Source organism: Canis lupus, chromosome 20 (assembly GCF_003254725.2).
Source record: "Canis lupus dingo isolate Sandy chromosome 20, ASM325472v2, whole genome shotgun sequence".
NCBI classification, from domain to species: Eukaryota; Metazoa; Chordata; class Mammalia; order Carnivora; family Canidae; genus Canis; species Canis lupus.
In genome coordinates this window covers 37,465,866-37,488,783 of record NC_064262.1, presented here as the reverse complement: position 1 = coordinate 37,488,783, position 22,918 = coordinate 37,465,866, and the positions used below count along the sequence as shown (strand labels likewise).

At 40.4% G+C, this 22,918-nt stretch overlaps 1 protein-coding gene across 31 annotated transcripts in view; it reads right to left on the bottom strand.

The window, feature by feature from the left end:
- The window catches only part of PBRM1 (polybromo 1), a 121,142-nt gene that overhangs the window by 10,232 nt on the left and 87,992 nt on the right, over positions 1–22,918 (bottom strand). For 19 of the 31 annotated variants that reach the window (XM_025456113.3, XM_025456117.3, XM_035702407.2 and 16 more), the window contains 5 exons: positions 20,989–21,146; positions 7,678–7,861; positions 6,265–6,475; positions 5,404–5,605; positions 1,757–1,921 (listed from right to left, as the gene is read on the bottom strand). In XM_025456113.3, coding sequence (XP_025311898.1) covers positions 1,757–1,921; positions 5,404–5,605; positions 6,265–6,475; positions 7,678–7,861; positions 20,989–21,146 — 920 coding nt within the window. The remainder of the gene's footprint in view (positions 1–1,756; positions 1,922–5,403; positions 5,606–6,264; positions 6,476–7,677; positions 7,862–20,988; positions 21,147–22,918) is intronic. The other 12 variants (XM_049097859.1, XM_049097860.1, XM_049097863.1 and 9 more) reach the window with 1 other exon arrangement.

Sequence of the window (22,918 nt, the reverse complement as noted above, 5' to 3'; positions counted from 1 at the left end):
ACAAAAGCCCATCTGAACGCAGCCATCACAGGCTGTGGTTGAAGAAATTATTAAGAACTGAAAGACATGACACTTGTCTTCATTAAACTGTACTTTGGCACTTATTATCCCAGTCACATGTGTTCAAATGAGCTTTAATGCTTGTAAGCAAAGCTGGTCTCAGACAGCAACAAGGCTAAGACTTAGGCCCTAAGTAATCGGTAAACCCATGAAAATTTACCCTCAGCTGCAAAGTTCCCGCTGTGGACCAAAGACTGGTACCTATAGAGAATACTTGCTTGCCCTTCACTCCCGTGGCCCAAAATCTGGGCAGCACATGCTTAATAATGGAGCAGGGTCCTTTTAGAAGGGATCCCACCCCCCTCACCCATCAGAGTGCTATGATGTTATTCCCCAACAGGAAGCTAAAATGCTGCAGCTGCTGTGTTTTAATGCTTTTAGCTGTTTGAATTCATTTTGTTAATGTGTCCCCAGGCTTTTTTAGTCAAGGGCACAGTGCTACCATATCACATATCAGAACAAAACAGGATGTCAACGAGGGAATTCTAACTTTCAAAGTCCCCACGTTCAAGGCCTGATTTCTAAAACCCTCTGGAACCCCGTTAACCAAAATGGGCCATGGAATAGAGCAGGCGATTATGAGATTTGTTAGATCAACGTCAGTTACACTGAAAGTACTGAAAAGCCATGATTCAGATGTGCTCTGGCGAGTGCAACTGCTGAGTTCAGCGACAGTGCATTTGAGAACTTGCCATCACAAAAGGTAGGAGCGACAATGGAAAAGTTATCCTATGCTACTCTTCCTTAAAAAGCAAATACAAAAAAAGCAAAAACAAAAACAGCATCCCAATGAGCCTGCCTTGAACAACACTGTCTTGGACTCCCTGCAAAAAGTGGTCAGACCACTTGCTTAAGAAAACACTCAGGTGGTTTGTATGGACCTCACCAAGCTTGGGGAGATCATGAAGGAGGGACCCGAGAAGTGGTCTGCAGGATTCTCACTGGAGACAGGTCAGACAAGGATATTCAATTCAAGAATAGCCAAATTTGCTATGGCCACCAGAACCAGAGACAACACACACAAGCAAACCACATTCATCATTTTCTTTTCTTTCTTTCTTTCTTTCTTTCTTTTTTTTTAAAATATGTGACTGGGATACTAACAGAAAATGCAGTTTAATGTAATTAAATAGAAAAGCATTACAGAGTGGGCACAATGAATTGAATAAGGACTTTGTATTCCACTTAGCAGTCATGCACATTAGTGACCAAGAAAGGATTTACAATTCATTGTCAAAAATCCTTTTAAATGGTCAGTCTCTTAAGGATGGCTGCAGCAGAACAAGGCAAACTGAATACTGGAATGAGACGGGAGAATCGGCATCACCTGAATGCTAGTTTTGTGTTTTCTCTTGGGAGTCCCTCCAGAACAGAATTCAGGGTCTGTTTATATTTTCTGCTATAGCGCTCTACAGCAAGAGCAGTCTGGGGTGGAGAATATCGCCAGACCATGCCCACAGCCAGGCTAGAGCTGCTCCCTACCAATTCCCAGGGTTGGGCCCAGGGCCCATTTCTGGGGCAGAGGGGAGGCATTGCCCATATGGGAGAGGCGATATAAGGACGACATGGACGACTTTAAACTTTGACTCTGCCATGAGAAAAGCCTAGAGACTGTGGCCTACTCCTCATTGGAGAAAAAAAAAAATGAAGGAATTTCTTAAAAGTGGAAAAAAATGGTCTTAGCTCCTGTTTTTACCTGCAACAGGTGTCAACTGCTGATTGAGCATCCCCATTGGTGTTGGTGGTGGCACCACCCCCATGAGAGCCCCCACAGGGGTGCCTGCTCGGGGAGAAGCACTCGGCTGCTGTTGCTGTGCTGCTCGCTCTCTCTCCTGCTGCTCAGCAACTTTAGCTGCCCGCTCTGTAAAGGCATTTCAGATTTTCAATTCTGTTTTTAACCCAGGAATTCAAAATACCATCCATTGCATTCAACAGGACTAGTAAAAACACAGGCAACAGTTCTGTCTCAACGGAAGGAACAGTAGATGACTAGTCTCAACACAGGAGGAGTCGGGCCGATTTCACTTGGTAACCTAGAGTCCAGCTTTCCTATCCCATCTTGAGAACTGGTCTGCAAAGATTTCAAGAATGTTAAGACTGCAACACACATTCAGAAAGCACAGGTTTTATTTAAACACGTCACCAGCGTAACCAACGTGGTTAATCTCACAAGGCACCCTGAAGATGAGAAGCGCTACCATTATTCTAGTATTAATAGCATTACAAATTATTTATAATTTCAACATGAAGCAATTCCATGGCCCATTATAATTTTTGGCACAATCGTTACTTACACTACTTTCCTGATTCCTTGCACCCAATTTTACTATGATTTGAGGACTCTTGTCATTAGTGTCATGGGGTTTAGCAGCTGAAGAAAATTAACTCTGTAAGGGAAAAGTAGCTTACTGTCTCCTCCACAAGGTTTTAGGGAGAATAAACACGACTTTCTACATCCTAATGAAGCCAAGAGGTCATGTTTAATAAACCCCAAGGGGAAAAAATATATGATACTCCAGGCTACAGTCATCCAAAGCAGGGAATATGTATACACATATGAAGCAATGGACAAGGTACTGACAGAACCAGGTTTCCTGACGCTGAGCAGTTCCATACGAACCATAAATCATCCTAAATCAGCAAAAGTTCCAAGAATTCACTCTTATTTCATCCAAAATGCAAAAGGAGCATTTGCTTGTGCCAGTTCTGGGCTGTGGAACACACCCTGCTACACCTCTCACTCCTTTGAGCTGCTCTGTCCCGCACCTCCATAGCCAGTAGTCCCCAGAGATCACATTCTCAGGCTTTTGGGGAGCTAGCAGGCTAGGACTCTTCCTAGAAAACTCTAGAAATGTGTATCCCCCAAACTCCCAGAATACAGGGCTTATTTTGCTTCACCATTCATAAATAGGAAAGCCTCCTCACTCCTCACATGGGCAAACTGAGGCTAGGAGACAGGTAGTGACTTGTCCAAGGATACAGAGAGAACCAGAAACGTGGCCCTGACTCATGACAGCACATTCCACTGCCACACATTAACCCTCCGACATGGAATTCAAAAGACTACTGCTGGCTGATCTAAGGAGTGGAAAATAGTTCGAGATCACATGGCTTTAAAGAGAATCAAGAAGCAACAGCTCCAGTCCTCCGTTAGTGTAGAAGAATGTGCAAGTCAAGCAAGTCAAAGCTTCTAGGCTGCGACAGAGTTGCCTGCATAGGCTAGTCATCACTAACACTGTCCCAGTTTACGGATCCTCTGTACAATGAGTGTGAGGGACAAAGGCCATTTGAACAACCCATTTCCTTGTGCTAGCAGTTAAAAAAAAAAAAAAAAAAAAAAAAAAGAATGACCTAGACCCCCACGTTAAATTCTAGCATTTTCATTACACAAATGACAGTAAAATGGGAGAGCAAAAAAAATGAAGTTGAAAAAAGAAAAATTCAGGCCTGGGCATCAAATATTGGACTGGCTACCTGTTAGCTCCTTCTGGGAAGAGCCCAACAGGCTGTACTGGAAAAGAGAATTGTTAAATGAAGCCAGCCAAACTCCAAACTTTGGGTTTTGAATTCAAACCCAAATTGGGTTTGTCAAAACAACAAAAGTTCAGATTTTATGTATCAGGCAGACACTGCTGAGTCATACACAACTCATTCTCACTCAGTTTTCCCTAAATTTCAGACTCCCTTTTGAATTTGGGAGACTTTCCTAAATGTCCTCATTTCTCTTCTCTTCAGCCCTGTTCCAGTGTTTTTACTTTTACACTACATCCAGACACATTTGTCTCTCTTGTTCACGCTTTAAATAACCAGCCACACAGTATGGGCTTCATTTACCCTAGACTGGGCTTTACACCCATGTGAGCTTCATTTCCAATTCTCTTCCAATGAAGTGATATATTTGGTCTTAACTTTCACTAAGGTCAGAAATATCAAAGTTCTCCAAAGTTCAAGGTTTTCCCCCCGCCAAGTTTGAGGTTCTTATGGAACTGATTAGGGTTTCTTAAAGACTATTCTGCAAATTATTTGTTCTTTACAATATTAAAAGGTATTATATGAATACATGGTCAAGGTTCAGAAAACGCCAGGTGAAAAAAAAAAAACAGGTGTTTCCTGTAGGTCTTAAAGACTTTAATATGGGAATATGCACTGTAAGTTTTCAAGAGCGAAAGAGTTTGGAGTAGTTTTCTTTTCTTTCTTTCTTTCTTTTTTTTTTTTTTTGGAGTAGTTTTCAAACTGGTTTTGCCACAAAGGTTTTTCTGGTTGAACATCTTGTAGGATTAGGATTCTGCAGAAAATCTTTGGGGAAACCTGTCAGATAATTTTATAATTATCAATCCATTGCTATAAATGAAAGGAGCAAAATCTTTTTTTTTTTTTTAATTTCTTTGGAAACACTACAAACTTTAATGAAGGAGGCAGCCTTAACAATTTATTTCTTTATGTTTACTAGAAAATAATGGGTTTAGACCCAGCCAAGAAGAGTAATGATTGACCATAGTGGTGAACCACTGAGAGAGAGCTCTAAACTGGCAAAATGAACCATTATACATAATTCCAAATGGAAAAATATAGCTCCAAAGGCAAGAGTCCTGCCTAAGCTAATGTTCATTACTCATTTAATGTTCATTACTCATTTCTTTATTAAAGGCATGCCTGACATTAAAAAAAACAACTAAATAACCCCTCGCCCAAATCTCTTTCAAGTACTTGTCCCTAAAGGCTGAGAACCACCAAATCCTTAAATGATAGCTCATGGACCAAAATGATTTAATTATAGAGTAAAAGGAAAATGAAGGTGGTTGAGCTTTATCAGAGACCTTCAGTGCCTTGAAAGTAGCTATGAATGCAAACATAGCATAGGCCAGGACTGGCCTAGGAAACCAAGCGCTTTCAGCCAAGCCTCAGCCTGGAGCTCAAACATGTGGCTTATCAAGAGCCCTAATAGATCCTGCTTTTGAAAGCTTCCTTTCAGATGAATTTTAACCATAATTCTAATTTAACATCCTTGTACAATCATTCCCCACCTCAACACATGTGTGCTTGCTTACAGAACTCAATGAAGGAAGAAAACCATGCAATTTTTAACAGCAAAATAGTTGAGGAATTTTTTGGGAAAAAACAAAAACCCACCAGGATCAAAGGCCAAGTCAGGGGCAGTGCTTGCTCAGTCACGACAAGGCTGGCGTTTAAATTGCTGGATGGGAGCCATTCGAGACAGTCCCCAACACAAAGTTTATGTGCAAGTGGTCAGAACAGGAAAGTAAAACCTGTTTACGCACGTGCATACCTGAAAAGACCCCCTTGCTTAGAAAGCTGAGATAGCTGCACCTAGTCTCTATTTACCTTCATATTCTGCTTTCTTGGCTGTCTCAAGGTTTCTCCATTCTGTCCCCACCAGTCGGCTGAGCTCCCCGAAAGAGTAGTCTGGATGCTGGGCCTTAATCACAGCTCTCATCTCACTGCTGAACAGGATGTAGCCACTCATGTTGATTTTCCGTTTGGAGCCTTCCTTCTTTGCACTGCCTTTGGCAGACTTCGGGGTAGACTGTAAGACAGAGAGCTCTTATAGTGCATCAGAGCATCGTATCTGGTTAACTGCTCAAGGTTTCTGGAAGCCAGGAACACGTGATTCAATAGTTACTGTTTTGCAGACACGTTTAATTTACAGCTGGCCATTTCCTTGGTCAGAACAGCTCATCCTTGCCGCTTACCATATAATAAATAAATGAAAGTTTCACTGGATTCCATGACTATAATCCATAATGGTGACCTCACAATTCTGTCTTGAGAAAATTCTGAATGAGAAAAAAAATGCCAACAGGGATCACCTACACCCAGATGAAGGTCTAAAGGAGCGACTGGAAAGATATGGGCAGTAAAAGCTAGAATAACAAGGTGATGCCACTCTTCACTGCTTTTCCTTTAATATAGGGCAGGGAGAGCTTTCTAACTAAACATGCCATTAAAAATAGCTATCTGTGCACATTTAAAAAAACGAAATTTAAAATTCTCAGTGGCATCAAGAAAGAAAGAAAGAAACAAAGAAACAAACAAACAAACAAACAAAGAAAAAAATCTGTTCCTTCCTGCAGAATTCCAGGCTGAAGCTCACGTGTGTGAGCTGGATGTCTCCTTCCCTTGGCTTGAGTGTGTTATGAACCAAAATTGAGAATAAAACAAGTAACAGGAACTTGTCACTGTCACCTGTGGGGGTGTGTAGGGCATGAGATCCAGCTCACTGGCCAGGGGGGTCTGAAGTTGAGGTAGAGAAGGAGGCTCAATGACCTCACTATCCTCTTCTCCCATCTCTTCAATATCATCTTCTCCACCTTCTAACTCAGCAAATTTTGCTTCTAGCAACTGGATCTTCTTCTCCAACAAAGGTGAGGGCTCTTTCTGAGGAACAATTGGTTTTCTGAAAGAAGTGAAAAAAAAAAAAAAAATCACCAAACACCACTCCAGGATTGATCAGAAAGCAATGCTCTGCCTCTCTCTCTCTCTTTCTCTCTCTCTCTCTCTATATATATTTTTTAAAGATTTTATTTATTCATTCATAGAGACAGAGAGAGAGAGAGAGAGAGGCAGAGACACAGGCAGAGGGAGAAGCAGGCTCCACATAGGGAGCCCGATGTGGGACTCGATCCCGCGTCTCTAGGATCAGGCCCCGGGCTGCAGGCGGCGCTAAACCGCTGGGCCATGAGGGCTGCCCTCTGCCTCAATATTTAGAAAAGACTTCCTGGGGCACCTGGGAGGTTCACTGGTTAAGTGTCCTGACTCTTGGATTCGGCTCAGATCATGATTTCATGGGATCGAGCCCTGCATTGGGCTCTGTGCTTAGCGAAGAGTCTGCTTGTTGCTTTCTCTCTGCTCTTACCGCCCCCCCCCCCCCCATTCTCTCTTTCTCTCTCTCTCAAATAGGTAAATAAAATCTTAAAAAAAGGAAAAGACTGGGGCACCTGGGTGGCTCAGCAGTTAAGCGTCTGCCTTTGGCTCAGGGCGTGATCCTGGAGTCCCAGGATCAAGTCCCTTGTCAGGCTCCCTGCATGGGGCCTGCTTCTCCCTCTGCCTATGTCTCTGCCTCTCTTGCTCTGTGTATCTCATGAATAAATAAAAATCTTAAAGAAAAAAAAAAGAAAATAAAGGAAAGACTTCCTGCAATCTGCAACATACACTCCTTAAGTCAGCAAAGGAAAGACCTTCAATGTCTATTTATAAAGTCACACATACTATGGATGCTAGTTTTTAAAGGATTGTGCTGAATATCCACAAACGTACTAGATCCAAAGTTTGGATCTAGCTGCCTATATAATATAGCAAAAAGAATTTTCATACTATGGAACTAGGCAACATTTTAATAGGCTAAAAATGAGAACCAAGGATTTCTGCCTCCATTTTATAATTACCAGAGTCTACAACAAGGGCAGTTACCACATATCAGCAGATTATGAGGATTTTAATTTCTAGCTGAATTATTATATTTTCTATTTGAAACATATACTGCTCTGGTTTTAGACTTAACAAGAAAAACAAAAAACCACTATGATCTATACTATTTTGATATAAGTTTTCCTATTAAAAGCTGACGTGCTCTTTCCTCTTTAGTTTTTAAAACTTTACCTGAAGTAATAAATCTCATCATCTACCACTTTGGCAGAGAGTGAAAACCTCTTCAGTCCCTTGAATTTCTTCATTTGTTTGTCACTCTCGTTGTAGCGGCTCTCACAAAGTAGAATGTCATTTTCTGGTATTTCAGTTGGTCTGCAGGAGAGGAAGTCCTTGAATGACAACACAGCACACTTTCCTGGAAGGCAAATTGGAGGGAAATTAAAGGAGTAAACTGTGGCTATAGCTAACAATTATTTTAATATTTTATTTTATTTATTATTTACTCATTCATGAGAGACACAGAGAGAGAGGCAGAAACATAGGCAGAGAGAGAAGGAGGCTCCCTGCAGGAGCTTGATGCAGGACTTGATCCAAAGGCAGATGCTCAACCACTGAGCCACCCAGGTGCCCCTAAATTTTTATTATTTTTAAATGAATACATTCATATGACTCAAAAGTCAGAAGATTTAAAAGGTATACACAGACCTAAGGATAGAAGTGTAAATCAACAGAATAGAATTATGTCTAGGTATGAATCCGCACAATTGGGTTTTTATAAGCAATTGATTTTTGACAAAGTTGCCAAGAAATATGTGTAAATCATATCTCTGGTAAAAGTCTGTTATCCAGAACATACAAAGAACTCCTACAGCTCAACAATAACCAGAAAAACAACCCAATTAAAAAACAGGCAAAGGATCTGAATAGACATTTCCTGAAAGACATACAGACAATAAGCACACTGAAAAAGTGCTCAACATCATTGTTAGGGAAGTGCAATTTGAAACCACAATGAGATACCATTTCACACCCATTAAGATGGCTATTACGTTAAAAAAACAAACCAGAAAATAACACGTATGGGCAAGGATATGGAGAAATTGGAAACTTTATCCATTGCTGGTAGGAATGTAAATGCTTTAACTGCTGTGGAAAACATCCTGGCAGTTTCTCAAAAAGTTAAACAGATTGCTATATAATCCAGCAATTCTATCTCTAGGTAAATATCTAAAAGAACTGAAAACAGGAACTCAATTAGACACTCATATGATAATGTTCCCAGCAACATTATTCACAATAGTCAAAAGGTAGAAACCAAATGGCCATCAACAGATGAATCAATAAACAAAATGATGTATATACATACAATGAAAATTATTTAGTCTTGAAAGGGAAAAAAATTCTGATACGTGCTACACTCTGGATGAACCTTGAGAACAGTATGCTAAAATGAAATAAGCAAGACACAAAAGGACAACTGACATGATTTCACTTACGTGAATTACCTAGAATAGGCAAAATTCATAAAGACAGAGAGCAGAACAGATATTACCAGGTGCTGAGAGAAATGGGTAGTTACTACTTGTTGGGTACAGAGTTTCTTTCCAGAAGATGAAAAATTCTAGAAGTGAATAGTGGTCATGGTTGCACAATATTGTTAAGGGACTTAATTAACATCATTGAATTGTACAATTACAAATGGTTAAAATGCTACATGTTTTGTATTTTTTTTTAAAGATTTATTTATTCATGAGAGAGAGAGAGAGAGAGATAGAGAGAGAGAGGCAGAGACACAGGCAGAGAGAGAAGCAGGCTCCATGCAGGGAACCCGACGTGGGACTCGATCCTGGGTCTCCAGGACCACACCCTGGGCTGAAGGCGGCGCTAAACCGCTGAGCCACCCGGGCTGCCCTGTTTTATATTTTATAATAAAAAATGGTAGTGGGCAGCCCGGGTAGCCCAGCGGTTTAGCGCCGCCTTCAGCCCAGGGCGTGGTCCTGGAGACCCAGGATCGAGTCCGACATAGGGTTCACTGCTTGGAGCCTGCTTCTCCCTCTGCCTGTGTCTCTGCCTCTCTCTCTCTCTCTCTCTCTGTGTGTGTCTCTCATGAATAAGTAAAATCTTAAAAAAAGAAAAGGTAGCATGTTGTTTACACTGTTTTACACCTAAATTTTGTTGTAAAATAATATATCTTGAGGATTACTGCTGGTATTAACATACTGTATTTATTAAAACTAGTTCCCCCTTGATGGATATTTAGGTTGTTTCCAAATTTTTGCTCTCCCACTGAAACAAAACAATGCTGATATAAATAATTTAAGACATCTATCAATTTGCATATGTGTTGAGTCTATCTGAGGTATAAATTTACTTATAAAAGCTGGGTCAAAGTATGTACACTTTAATTTTTATTATAAGCACATTCAAATTCTCTTCCATAGAGGTTGTGCTCATTCATGAACCCATCACAAACTACGTAAATGCCACTTCCCTATGTTCCTGTCATTTTAGTAACATCGGAATCTTTGACAATTTGATAGGTAATTAAGAAAAAGCATCTGGGTACTTTCAACTTGTATCTAAGGGCTGAGGTAAGGCATATTTTCATTTAAGAACCACTAGTAACTTGTTTACCCTTTGTCTATTTTTCTGTTCAATATTGATCTTTTCTAATGCTTTACAGAAGCTCTTCATAAATGAAGGAAATGTGATCTATGATATATATTGCAAATAGTTTCCCAAAGTTGTCACTTATCTTTGTTTCTGTTAGTTCTGGCTATGCAGATGTTTTCAACTTTTACAGAGTCGAATTTGTTTTTATGTATGGGTTCTAGGTTTTATGTCAAAGATTATCAAAACTTCTTTCCCATCATTTCTTTGCTGTTTCATTTTATGTTCATTTAAACCTGTAATTCATCTGGGAATTTATTCTCATGCTGGTGTGAGGGTTGAATACAATTTTTTCAAATGTCTATGCTATTTCCAAATACCACTTAGAGAAAAATCCATCTTTTCCCATTTATCTGGGATGCCACCTTTATCATAAATTAACTTATACTTGGGTCTACTGCTAAACTTTATTTTATTCAAATAATCTGTTTAGTGATATATCATATAGATAATTTTGATTTTTCTTAAGTTAATATATTTCAAGTAGTAGGCTCCATGCCTGATGTGGGGCTTGAATTCACGACCCTGAGATCAAGAATCCCATGCTCTACCAACTGAGCCAGCCAGGCACTCCAAATAATTTTAATTATTTTATTTATTTATTTATTTATTTATTTATTTATTTATTTATTTATTTATTTATTTATTTATTTATTTTTAAGATTTTATTTATTGGGATCCCTGGGTGGCGCAGCGGTTTAGCGCCTGCCTTTGGCCCAGGGCGCAATCCTGGAGACCCAGGATCGAATCCCACATCGGGCTCCCGGTACATGGAGCCTGCTTCTCCCTCTGCCTGTGTCTCTGCCTCTCTCTCTCTCTGTGTGACTATCATAAATAAAAATTAAAAAAATAAAAGATTTTATTTATTTATGATAGACATAGAAAGAAAGAAAGGCAGAGACACAGGCAGAAGGAGAGGCAGGCTCCATGCCGGGAGCCCAACGTGGGACTCGATCCTGGGGCTCCAAGATCGCACCCTGGGCCAAAGGCAGGCGCTCAAACTGCTGAGCCACCCAGGGATCCCCAATTTTAATTATTTTAATGTTACAATGTTTTAATATCTGGTAAGGACTGGCCCTCATCCCCCACTATGCTTTCCAGAATTTTCCTGATTTTTGTTTCTCTTTGACATTATTTTAAAAATCAGTTTAAGTCCCAACTTCCTCACAAGAAAATTCCCACTGGTACCTCTAGTAGGATCACATTAAAGATTAACTTAGGGAGAATGAACATCTCTATGATGTTGAGACTTTTTTTTTTTTTTTAAAGATTTTATTTATTTATTCATGAGAGACACAGAGAGGCGGAGACATAGGCAAAGGGAGAAACAGGTTCCATGCAGGGAGCCCGAGGTGACATGATCCCGGGACTTATTCTTTTTTTTTTTTTTTTTTTTAAGATTTTATTTATTTATTCATGAGAGACAGAGAGAGAGAGAGAGAGAGAGAGAGAGGCAGAGACACAGGCAGAGGGAGAAGCAGGCTCTATGCAGGAAGGCTGATGTGGGACTGGATCCGGGGCTCCGGGACCACGCCCTGAGCCAAAGGCAGAGGTTCAACTGCTGTGCCACCCACGCTACCCTTCTTACTTCCTTTATTATGTGAATTCCTTCTGAATTATCACCTTGATTTCCTCAGTGCAAACTTTGTTTTACTTCTAACTATGCATCTATGCATGCACAACATGGTTAATTAAGAGTGATATGGACACCTTTTGTTCACAACCAATGACTTATTAAACATTTACATGCAAAACACCTCTAAAACATGTAAAAATAGGTCAGAAACATTTTATAAGCTTAAAATAGCTGTAATTACCATCACTGCCTCAGATTTACACACAACCACTTGACTTACACAATCTAAAGGCTGTTCAATCCAGAGAAGGCATAGTTACCATTTTCCATAGTCCACAGAAAGAAAAATAGAGATGTGGAAAAGGTAAAAACTGTGCTCACGACTAAAGAGGAAAACAGACTGAAAGCCCTGGAATGGATATGGCCTCTCTGTGTCCTGACCTGGGGTTTCTTCCAGGCCCTCACAAGACATGGAAAAGATAAAAGCTCAGGAAGCTTCACTTAATAAAGCATACAAAATTTATAAAAGCCTATGTATAATCGGACTATAATGAATCGGACTATAATGAATTGATATATCAAATATTGGGAGAAGTGACTTCTTTAGAATACTAAGTCTTCTAGCTATAAACACAATGAATCACTTTCATTTATTTAGGTCTTCTTTAATTCCTTTCAATCATTTTCTCACAGGGTTTTTGTTTTGTTTTTGTTTTTTTTTTTCTAAGTAGGTACCAACCACATCTAGTGTGGAGCCCAGCTCAGGGCTTGAACGCATGATCTTGAGATCGGGACCCGAGCTGAGATCAAGAGTCAGACGCTTAACCAACTAAGCCATCCAGGCACCTGGACTCACAGGGATTTTTGGTGTGTTTGTATAGGAATCTTATACATCTTTTTAAAAAATTTATTCCTAGGTATTTAATGTAAATGGCATGTTTTTAAAATTTAACTTTCTAATTGCTCCTTGATGATAAATAGATAAGCTTGGTATTTCCATTTATTAATTCTAATAGTTTATCCAAGTACCTTTTGGATTTTATATGTACTTAATAATGTCTTTGCAAAACCTGATCTTTTTTATTTTTCCTTTCTGATCTTTAAAAGCCTTTTATTCTGGAGGGCTGCCGGGGTGGCTCACTCAGTTGAATGCCAACTCTTGATTTCAGTTCAGGTCATGATCTCAGGGTCCTGGGATGGCCCTCCTCCACCCTGGATTGGCTCCATGCTCAGTGGGGAGTCTCCTTGAAATTCTCTTTCTCCCTCTTGCCTCTCCCCTTGCTCATACTCTCTCTATAATATACAAATACAATCTTAAACTAAAAAAAAAAAAAAAAAAAAAAAAGCCCTTATTCTGGAGTGTATGGGTGGCTCAGTTGGTTGGGCATCTGACTCCTGATTTCCACTTAGTTCATGGTCTTGAGGTCATGGGCTCCTCACTCAGTGAGGAGTCTGTTGAAGATTCTCTTTCCATCTCCCTTTGCCCCCTCAACAATGTACTCTCTCAAATAAATAAATCTTTATTTTTTTTAAAGATTTCATTTATTTATTTGAGAGAGAACATAAGCAGGGGACAGCAGAGGGAGAGCAAGAAGCAAACTCCCTACTGAGCAGGGAGCCCGACAGGGCTCAATTCCAAGACCCTGGGATCATGACCTGAGCCAAAGGCAGATGCATAGCTGAACCATCCAGGATCAAAAAAATAAATAAATCTTAAAAAAAATTAAAAGCCTTTTATTCTTCCCTTACTAAGTATAGCTTTTCAATTAATGCAGCATAAAAAAAATCTATTATGGAGGCACCTGGGTGGCTCAGGGGTTGAATGTCTGCCTTTGGCTCAGGTCATGATTCTGGGGTCCTGGGATTGAGTCCTACATCGGCTCCCTGCACCAAGTCTACTTCTCCCTCTGCCTATGTCTCTGCCTCTCTCTGTGTCTCTCGTGAATAAATAAATAAAATCTTAAAAAAAAAAAAAACTATTATGAAGAAAACAGAACAAGCAAATAAATTAGGAACTGGCATGTTTCAGGAACCTGTTGCTGGGACTGGAGGCACTCTCTATCAAGTGTGGCCACATTCATTCCCAAAAGCAACTTCTCTGTGGCTGTTTGATTACCATTTAAGTTACTAAAGGCAACGAACAAAAAGCATATGTATGACAGCAAAACAGGACTAAGTGAAATATGCCATTAGGTCTATATTACAAAAGATGAAAATATTGTATAAAGATATTTAAAGCTAAATATCTTTAAAACTTTTCTTTCAGGGAGACAAAGATGAGATTTACATTCAACACTGTATATAGTTAATAAAATAATAAATCTTAACACTTAAACACGTTCTTTTTCTTTTTTTTATTTTTTTATTTATGATAGAGAGAGAGAGAGAGAGAGAGAGAGAGAGAGGCAGAGACATAGGCAGAGGGAGAAGCAGGCTCCATGCACCGGGAGCCCGACGTGGGATTCGATCCCGGGTCTCCAGGATCGCGCCCTGGGCCAAAGGCAGGTGCTAAACCGCTGCGCCACCCAGGGTTCCCTAAACACTTTAAATTTTTCTATAGAAACAAGTTAATTAGGGACTCCTGCATGGCTCAGGGGTTGAATGTCTGCCTTCAGCTCAGGGCATGATCCCGTGGTCCTGGGATCAAGTCCTGCATCAGGCTCCCCACAGGGAGCCTGCTTCTCCCTCTGCCTGTGTCTCTGTCTGTGTGTCTCTCATGAATAAGTAAATAAAAATCTTAAAAAAGAAAAAGAAACAAGTTAATTAAAAAATAAAATCTGCCTCCTTGCATTTGAAAATCAATATAAAATATAACAAAAACACTTTTTCTTTCTTAGGGGGTGGGTACTAAAATGCATGAGCTGGGCTGAAATCCCGTTTTGTGACCACTAGATGCATTTCCTTTTGGGGTTTATCTCAAGATGAAGTAACATCTCACTGTATGGCTAGTGTCCTGCTGGATAATATTTTCACTCTTCACACTCCACAGTGTTCCTGCCAACAATCTACACACCAGTACAGAAGCAAAAGCCAAAGATGACCTAGTGTTAGTTTTGGCCAATGTACTGGACATGAACTTTACTTTTCTGACAACGACAGCATCTTTCACACAGGGTCATGGTGAAAAATAAAAGAGATCCTGGATATGTAGTTTATAAATTACAGAGTGCAATTCCAATAGGTGTCTATAAAAAGAAATTACTCCAAATGATGTTGGTGAAAATGGTGAAGCAGAGAGATTCAAGGGCATTCCCTCATAGAAACATGGGGAAAAGCCAGCAAAATCTGTCAAAACATTATTGGAACTCTGGAAAATAGCCAAACGTTTAAAACTACGTGAATCTTTAATCAAGAAAAAAAGAGAGGTAGCCTGCAGGAGAGCATTTCAGCTTACTCTTGCCCCATTTGCCCACGCTTGTCTGGCTCAGCAGTCATGAAGATGGCAGCCTGCACTCCTAGTGTGAGGGAGCACTTCTGGTGCTGGAGGGAGCTGAGTATCCTTGTTCTCAAAGAATAGTGGTTGCCTGTGGTTTTTTTTTTTTAAGATTTTATTTATTTATTCACAAGAGACACAGAGAGAGAGAGGGGCAGAAGGAGAAGCAGGCTCCATGCAGGGAACCCGATGTGGGACTCGATCCCGGGTCCCCAGGATCACACCCTGGGGCAAAGGCAGGTGCTAAACCACTGAGCCACTGGGGCTGCCCACTGAGCTACCGGGGCTGCCCTGGTTGCCTGTTTTGACCAACATGGGTGGCTTCCTGAGGTACTAATGCAAAGGGTCTGCCTTTATTTCACCTAACTCGGAATCCTCTCACATCAGAGAAGTGGCTATGGTACTTTTGCTGAAAGTACCTGAAGGCAAATGAACCAGATGCTGCCAGATAAAGCAAATGGTACAAATGTGAAAAAGCCTGGCAAAAAAACCCTGGGCTGTGAGATGCTTTGGGGAATGAGTTTTTGGTTTTCTTTTTTCCCAACATGGAGCCCGAAGCAGGGCTTGATCCCAGGATCCCGGGAGTATGACCCAAGCCAAAGGCAGATGTTTAACCCACTGAGCCACCCAGGTGCCCTGGGAATAAGAGTTTTGAAAAGTTTCAAAACATTCCAGGGAATCCAGAGAGTCATGCACACGCCACAGGCAGGGTACATTCTCAGAAAAGACCTGAAAGCCCTAAACTCTTACCTCTGGTGGACAGTAAAGCCCTGTGCAAGCAGGAAGTGAAGGCAAAGGCAGAGTTGTAAACTTCCAGGCTGAGTGATGAAAGTATGCTCCAACACAGACACAGCCTCTAGCTGCAAAGACTGGGATTTTGTTGTTGTCACTGATCCAAGTATTTAAGAAAATCCTTATTAAGTCACTAGCTGACCACTAGGCTAACAGAACAGAGACTTCAGTGACCACACACAACAGCAAACAGAGTTTAAAAAACTAGTTTAGAAACATCACAGGGAGCCTGGGTGGCTCAGTCAGTTAAGTATCTTGCTTTCAGCTCAGGTCATGATCCCAGGGTCCTGGGATCAAGTCCATGTTAGGCTCCCTGCTCAGCGGGGAGCCTGCTTCTTCCTCTCCCTTTGCCCCTCCCTAGCTTGTGCTCTCTCTCTTAAATAAATGAAATAAAATCTTATTTAAAAAAAGAAAAAAGAAAAATCACTAAAAAAGCAACTATGACCCACAATAAGCAGTAACAATGAAGCCTGAAGAAAGGGGATGATCCAATTTCCAGAGGTATAATATTATGATATTCAAAATATCCAGTTTTCATAAGAAATTATGAGACCATCCAAAGAAACAAGAAAGTATGGCCCATTCACAGGATAAAATAAATGAACAGAAACTGTCCCAGAGAAAACTGACATTGGACCTATGAGACACACACTTTAAATCAACTGTCTTAAATATGCTCAGAGAATTAAAGCAAACCATGGACAAAGAAATAAAGGAAATCAGAATGCTGACTCACCACACAGAGATCATCAAGAAGGAGACAGGAAATGGAAAGCCTAAATAGAAATGCGGGAGCTGAAGGGCGCATGGGTGGCTCAGTAGGTTAAGCTCCTGCCTTTGGCTCAGGTCATGATCCTTGGAGTCATGGAACTGAGCCCTGAATTGGGCTTCCTGCTCAGTGAGGAATCTGCTTCTTCCTTTCTCTCTGCTCCCCCCTTGTGCTTTCTTTCTTGGATAAATAAAATCTTAAAAAAAAGAAACACTGGAGCTGAAAAGTACAACAAAGTACTTTTTGAAAAGTACACATGAAAAATTCATTACAGGATTTAAAAAAAAAAAGATTTATTTGAGGGCAGCCTGGGTGGCTCAGCGGTTTAGCGCAGCCTTCAGCCTGGGGTGTGATCTTGGAGACCCGGGATCGAGTTCCATGTTGGGCTCCCTGCATGAAGCCTGCTTCTCTGCTTCTCCCTCTGCCTGTGTCTCTGCCTCTCTCTCTCTCTCTGTCTCTCATTAATAAATAAATTTAAAGAATCTTAAAAAAATATTTATTTGAGAGAAGAGAGAGAACACAGAGGGAGAGTGAGAAGGAGAAGCAAACTCCCTATTGAGCAGAAAGCCCCATACAGGGCACGATCCCTGGACCCCGAGACCATGACCCAAGGTGAAGGCAGATGCTCAACCGACTGAGTCACCAGGTGCCCTTCATTAGAGTATTTGAACAGGCAGAAGAACCTGTGAACTGGAAGATAGGCCAACTGAAATGATCAGTCTGAGGAACAGAAAGAAGAAAGACCAGGAGCAGTCTATGAAACTGTGACACACCATAAAGCACATCAATGTAGGCCTAATGGGAATCTCAGAGGGAGGAGAGAGAGAAAGGAGAAGAAAGAATATGTGAAGACCAAAAACTCCCCCAATTTAATGGAAGGCATGAGAGAAAAAATTGTCAATGGAGAATTCTACACACAGCAAAAGTACCCTTCAAAAATGGAGACCAAGATACTTCTAGATAAACAAAAGACAAGGGAGTTTGTTGTTAGTTGACCTGGTCTACAAGAAATATTAAAGGAGGGGTGCCTAGGTGGCTCAGTGGTTGAACATCTGCCTTTGGCTCAGGTCATGATCCTGGGGTCCTGGAATTGAGTCCTGCATCAGGCTTCCTGCAGCAAGCCTGCTTCTTCTCCCTCTGCCTGTCTCTGTCTCTCTCATGAATAAGTAAATAAAATCTTAAAAAAAAAAAAAAAAAAAAAAAAGAAATATTAAAGGGAAACCCTCAGGCTGAAATGAAAGGACATCAGATAATGACGTGACACCACACAAAGAAATAAAAACACCAATAAAGGTAACCACATATGTAAATATAAAAGCCAATATTGTATTTTGTTTTGAATTCTCCTTTCTTCCCTCCTATATGATTTAATTATAAATTTATGTCAGTAAATACATACAATATAAGATGTAATTTCTGACAATAACACAAATGAGGAGGGATGGTGCTGTAGAGGAGGAGAGTTTAATATACAATGGAAGCTAAGGTAGTACTGACTCAAACTAGATTGCCACAAATTTAAGATGAATTCCCAGTGTAGTCACTAAGAAAAAAAGCAATAAATGATATGGTTACCTTAACAAAGGAGACTTCAGTCTCACATTTACCATGCTCCCTTTTGAGTCTTCTGGCTGGGGGTAAGGTCTTAGGGAACTTTAGTCTGGATCATGAGTTAAAAGGAAGATATTCTCTGCTATAGAAACTCAAGAAGGACTTAGTAACTTCACTAGCCTTTGATCCCTCTCTCCCCAAGGTACACAAGGGTGCAAAGAGGAAAACGTGTTGAACTACCAGCCATTCAGGTATTTTTATCATATCCACTTCTGAAAAAATTCGAAGCACCAAAACAATGTAGGTAAACTTAGTGAATAAATAAAGTCTAAGTGTAAAACAGTTATTTCCTCTTGGCCATAAGCATGATGATGGTGGCTTCTTTATAACCATGTGGAATCAATATAAAGTGTATACTTAGTAACTTTTTGGAAAACTATACCAAAAGATGGGAAGAGTAGTTGGTTTATAAGTAAGCTGCAGGACTAATTCAGGGCAAGAAGAAACATAACAGCTGGGACACCTGGGTGGCTCAGCGGTTGGGCATCTGCCTTCGGCCCAGGGCATGATCCCAAAGTGCCGGGATTGAGTCCTGCATCTGGCTCCCTGCATGGAGCCTGCTTCTTTCTGCCTGTGTCTCTGCTTTTCTCTCTGTCTCTCATGAATAAATAAATGAAATCTAAAAAAAACCAAAAAACAAAAAACTGCTGAAAACAATGACAGCCTATGATGCATATAACTATATCTGAGAAGCAGAGTGCATGGGAACACTCAGTAGGATGACTGAACAGAAACCCCAACACGAGCCTTGATCATTTCTGGATTACGGACAACATTACTAGGGTTAAGGGTCCAAAGGAAACTGTAAAAGTCTTTTAACTCCTTTCCATGCTTCCTACCTTATTCTTACATATTCTCCATACTCCAGCCACAGTGATTCCTCCAGTGCATATGATGGCTCACCACTGCCTCTCAACTCACAATCCCCACAGGACTTCCTATCTGCTCCAAACTCAATCTCAGCACACTCCAACAGACCTACCATGACTGTGCCCTGGGGTGAGCGGGGCTCATTTCCTGCCACACTCTCCTTCCTGCTCTGCCTGCTTCAGCCACCAGCTTTCTTACTGTGTCTCAAACATGCCCAGATACTATGCCTTAAGGGCTCTGCATTTCACGTTTGCTGTGCCTAAAAAGAGTAAAATCTCAGATACAAGCATACCTTGGAAATATTGTAGGTTCAGTTCCAGATCACCTTAATAAAGTGAGTATCACAAGAAAGCAAGTCAAATGATTTTCTGGTTTCCCATTGTATATAAAAGTTTTGTTTATACTATTCTGTAGTCCAATGAGTGTGTAATAGCATTATGTCTAAAAAACAATGTACACACTACAATTAAGAAACATTATTGCTAAAAATTGCTAACCAGCATCTGAGGTTTCAGGGAGTTGTAACCTTTTTTTAAAAGTGAACTCTATATCCAAGGTGTGGCCTGAACTCAAAACCCGGAGATCAAAAGTCACATGCTCTACCGACTGAGGCAGGTAGGCATCCTCATCTTTTTGCTGGTGGAGGGTCTTGCCTAGATGATGATGGCCAATGACTAATTGGGATGGTGATTGCTGAAGGTTGGGGTGGCTGTGGCAATTTCTTAAAGTAAGACAACTGTGAAGTCTGCAACATTGATTGACTCTTCCTTTCACAAATGATTTCTCTGTAGCATGTGATGCTGTCTGATAGCATTTTACTCACAGTTGAACCTCTTTCAAAACTGGAAGTCAATTCTCACAAATCCTGATGGTGCTTTAACAACTAAGTTTACATGATATTTAAAATCTTTTGTTACCATTTTAGTGCTTTTGTTACCATTTTAACAATCTTCACAGCAACTTCACCATGAGTAGATTCCTTCTCAAGAAACCACTGCCATTGCTCATCCATAAGAAAAAACTCCTCATCCATTAAAGTTGTTTTTTGTTTTTTTTTTTTAAGATTTTATTTATTTATTCATGAGATACACACAGGGAGAGAGAGAGGCAGGCAGAGACACAGGCAGAGGAAGAAGCAGGCTCCTCACAGGGAGCCTGATGTGGGACTCAATCCCAGATCCTGGGATCAGTCCCTGAGCCAAAGACAGATGCTCAACTGCTGAGCCACCCAGGCATCCCCATTAAAGTTTTATCATGATCGCAGCATCTCAAATATAACAGTAATAAAATTTGAAATATTGTGAGAATTACCAAAATGTGACAGAGACACAGAGTGAGCAAATGCTGTTGGAAAAATGGCACTGACAGACTTGCTTGACACAGGGTTGCCACAAACTTTCAATTTGTAAAAAAAAAAACAGCATCCATGAAGCGCAATAAAGCAAAGCACAATAAAACGAGGAATGGCTATCTATATTCAGATGGTTTTCTTCTTCGCTGTCTTCAGCGCTCTACTAATGTCACCTATCAGAAAGGATTTTGGTGACCACATTACCTAAAACAAGTTCTCCCTTCAACATTACTCTCCATCCCCTTCCTCTGCCTTATTCTCATTCAGAGCTCTCATTGCTACCTGATCTTCTATAGACTTAATTCATTTACTGACTCCCCAACCTATGCCCCATTGTTACGTCTCTAGGGGAGCAGACTCTGGTCTGTTTATCGCTGTATACCTAGTACCTAGAAGAGTGCCTAACACAGGAATATTTAATCAATTGTTGTAGGATGAATGTGATTAAATGAAAAGGCATAAATACATACCCAGAATACATGTCATGGGGCAGGTTTCTTCCAGATTACTCAGAAATACTTCTTTTTTGTAGAACATTTTTGTGGGTTCATGTTCTGTCTCTTCTGGGTGAATGAAGATAGGGCCATAAAAATATGCAGCTCCATCTCGGACCCATACCTTTTCAATTCTTAGGGGGAAAAATGGAGAAATTCCATTAAAATAGAATTCTGATATGTTTCATTTTTGAAGGGTTAATTTATCAAAAATTCTTTTAACTGAAAACTTACTGATATTTAACTACTTAGGAGTTCCGTTGACTATTTTGATAACACAGTTTCCTTGACTTTTTCCCACTTTGAGTAGAGAAGACATTTGAAAAGAGAGATGGACATTGGCTACTCATCTGAGGGAAAAATTTTTTTTAACACAATACCAAGGCATATGACTTAATAGTTTTAGCTAAGCCCCAGGTTTTTTTTTCCTGAAATGCTCATGATGAAAACAAAACTGAGCATCTATCATTGGACTCGTCAAGTGGAGTAGACAAACCATCCATATTTGGGGTCAGCTCACACGAGTGGCAGGTATTTAAGACAATGGGGTACATGACCTTTTTGTGTGTCAAGGTAATACAGCCCTTCACCTCTTGAGAATCTGATGAAAGCCAGATATTATCTCCCTAGACAAAAATAAAAATTCACATCTGACTGCTGTGTGCTAGGTATCATACCATTCCTCACAACCACCTCCAGTCAAGTTGGGATTACTGTCGCCATTGTCTTGTGGTTCCTGACATGAAGCAACATCCTCACTTTCGTTTGTGTTAACTCTACCCTTCCAGTTCCTCAGGCCAAAACACAGAGGTCACCCTTGACTCCTTCTCTCTTGGACCCCACATCCCATTTATCAGGAATCCTATTAACTCAACCTTTCCTATTAACAACAGGATCTGACTGCTGGTCTGAGTCACCAATCACTGGTGCCTAAATAATTGCCAACGGCCTCCTAGCAAATTTCCTTGCTTCTCTTTGACCCTTTAAGGCTATTCTCAACAACCAGTAGCAGAGTAATCCTGCTAAGAACTAATTCAGTTATCACATCTATGCTTAAAAGAATCCAAGTGGGGCACCTGGGTGACTCAGTAAGTTGAGTGTCTGCCTTTGGCTCAGGTCATGATCTTGGGGTCCTGGGAACAAGCTCCATGTCTGGCTTCCTGCCATGTCTCTTCCTGGGGAGTCTATTTCTATTTCTTCTTCTGCCTCTCCCCTAACTTGGGCTTGCTTTCTCTCAAGTAAATAAAATCTTAAAAATGAATGAATGAATGAATGAAAGGAAGAAAGAAAGAAAAGAAAAAAGAAAAGAAAAAGAAAGAATCCAATGGTACTCCCTTTAATTCAGTAAAAGCCCAAGTACCAACAATGGTCTCTAAGGTCCACAAGAGTTGCACCATATGCTGTGAACCCTCATCTTCTATCTAATTCAATGCACTGTTCACTCCTCCTGTAACAAACTCTCCAGATCTGGACAGGCCTGGCACACTTCTCTCTCAGGTCTTCATACTGGCTGTTTTGCTTCCTAGGAAGGTTTCCCCCTGGATATTCACATTACTCACTCCCTTAGTTTCTTCAAGTGTTAGCTCAACTATCAGTTCTCAGGTCTAGATACACCACCCTATTTAAACTTCTGCATCTCTTCAACTTTGACCATGGCACTCCTAATTCCCTAGTCTTTTCTATTTTTTCCACAGCACATATCACAACTTAATGTACTGTACTCTTTTTTTTTATTCACAATGTTTATTGTCTTCCCACTAGAACAAAGATCCACAGTATTAAGGCTATTTGTCTGTTTTATTCACCAAGGTATCCTTATAGCTTAGCAAATACGAAGTTTATAACAAATGATTATTGAATGAAGAGAAAATAGAATGAGGAAACTGGAGTTCAGAGAAGTCAATCA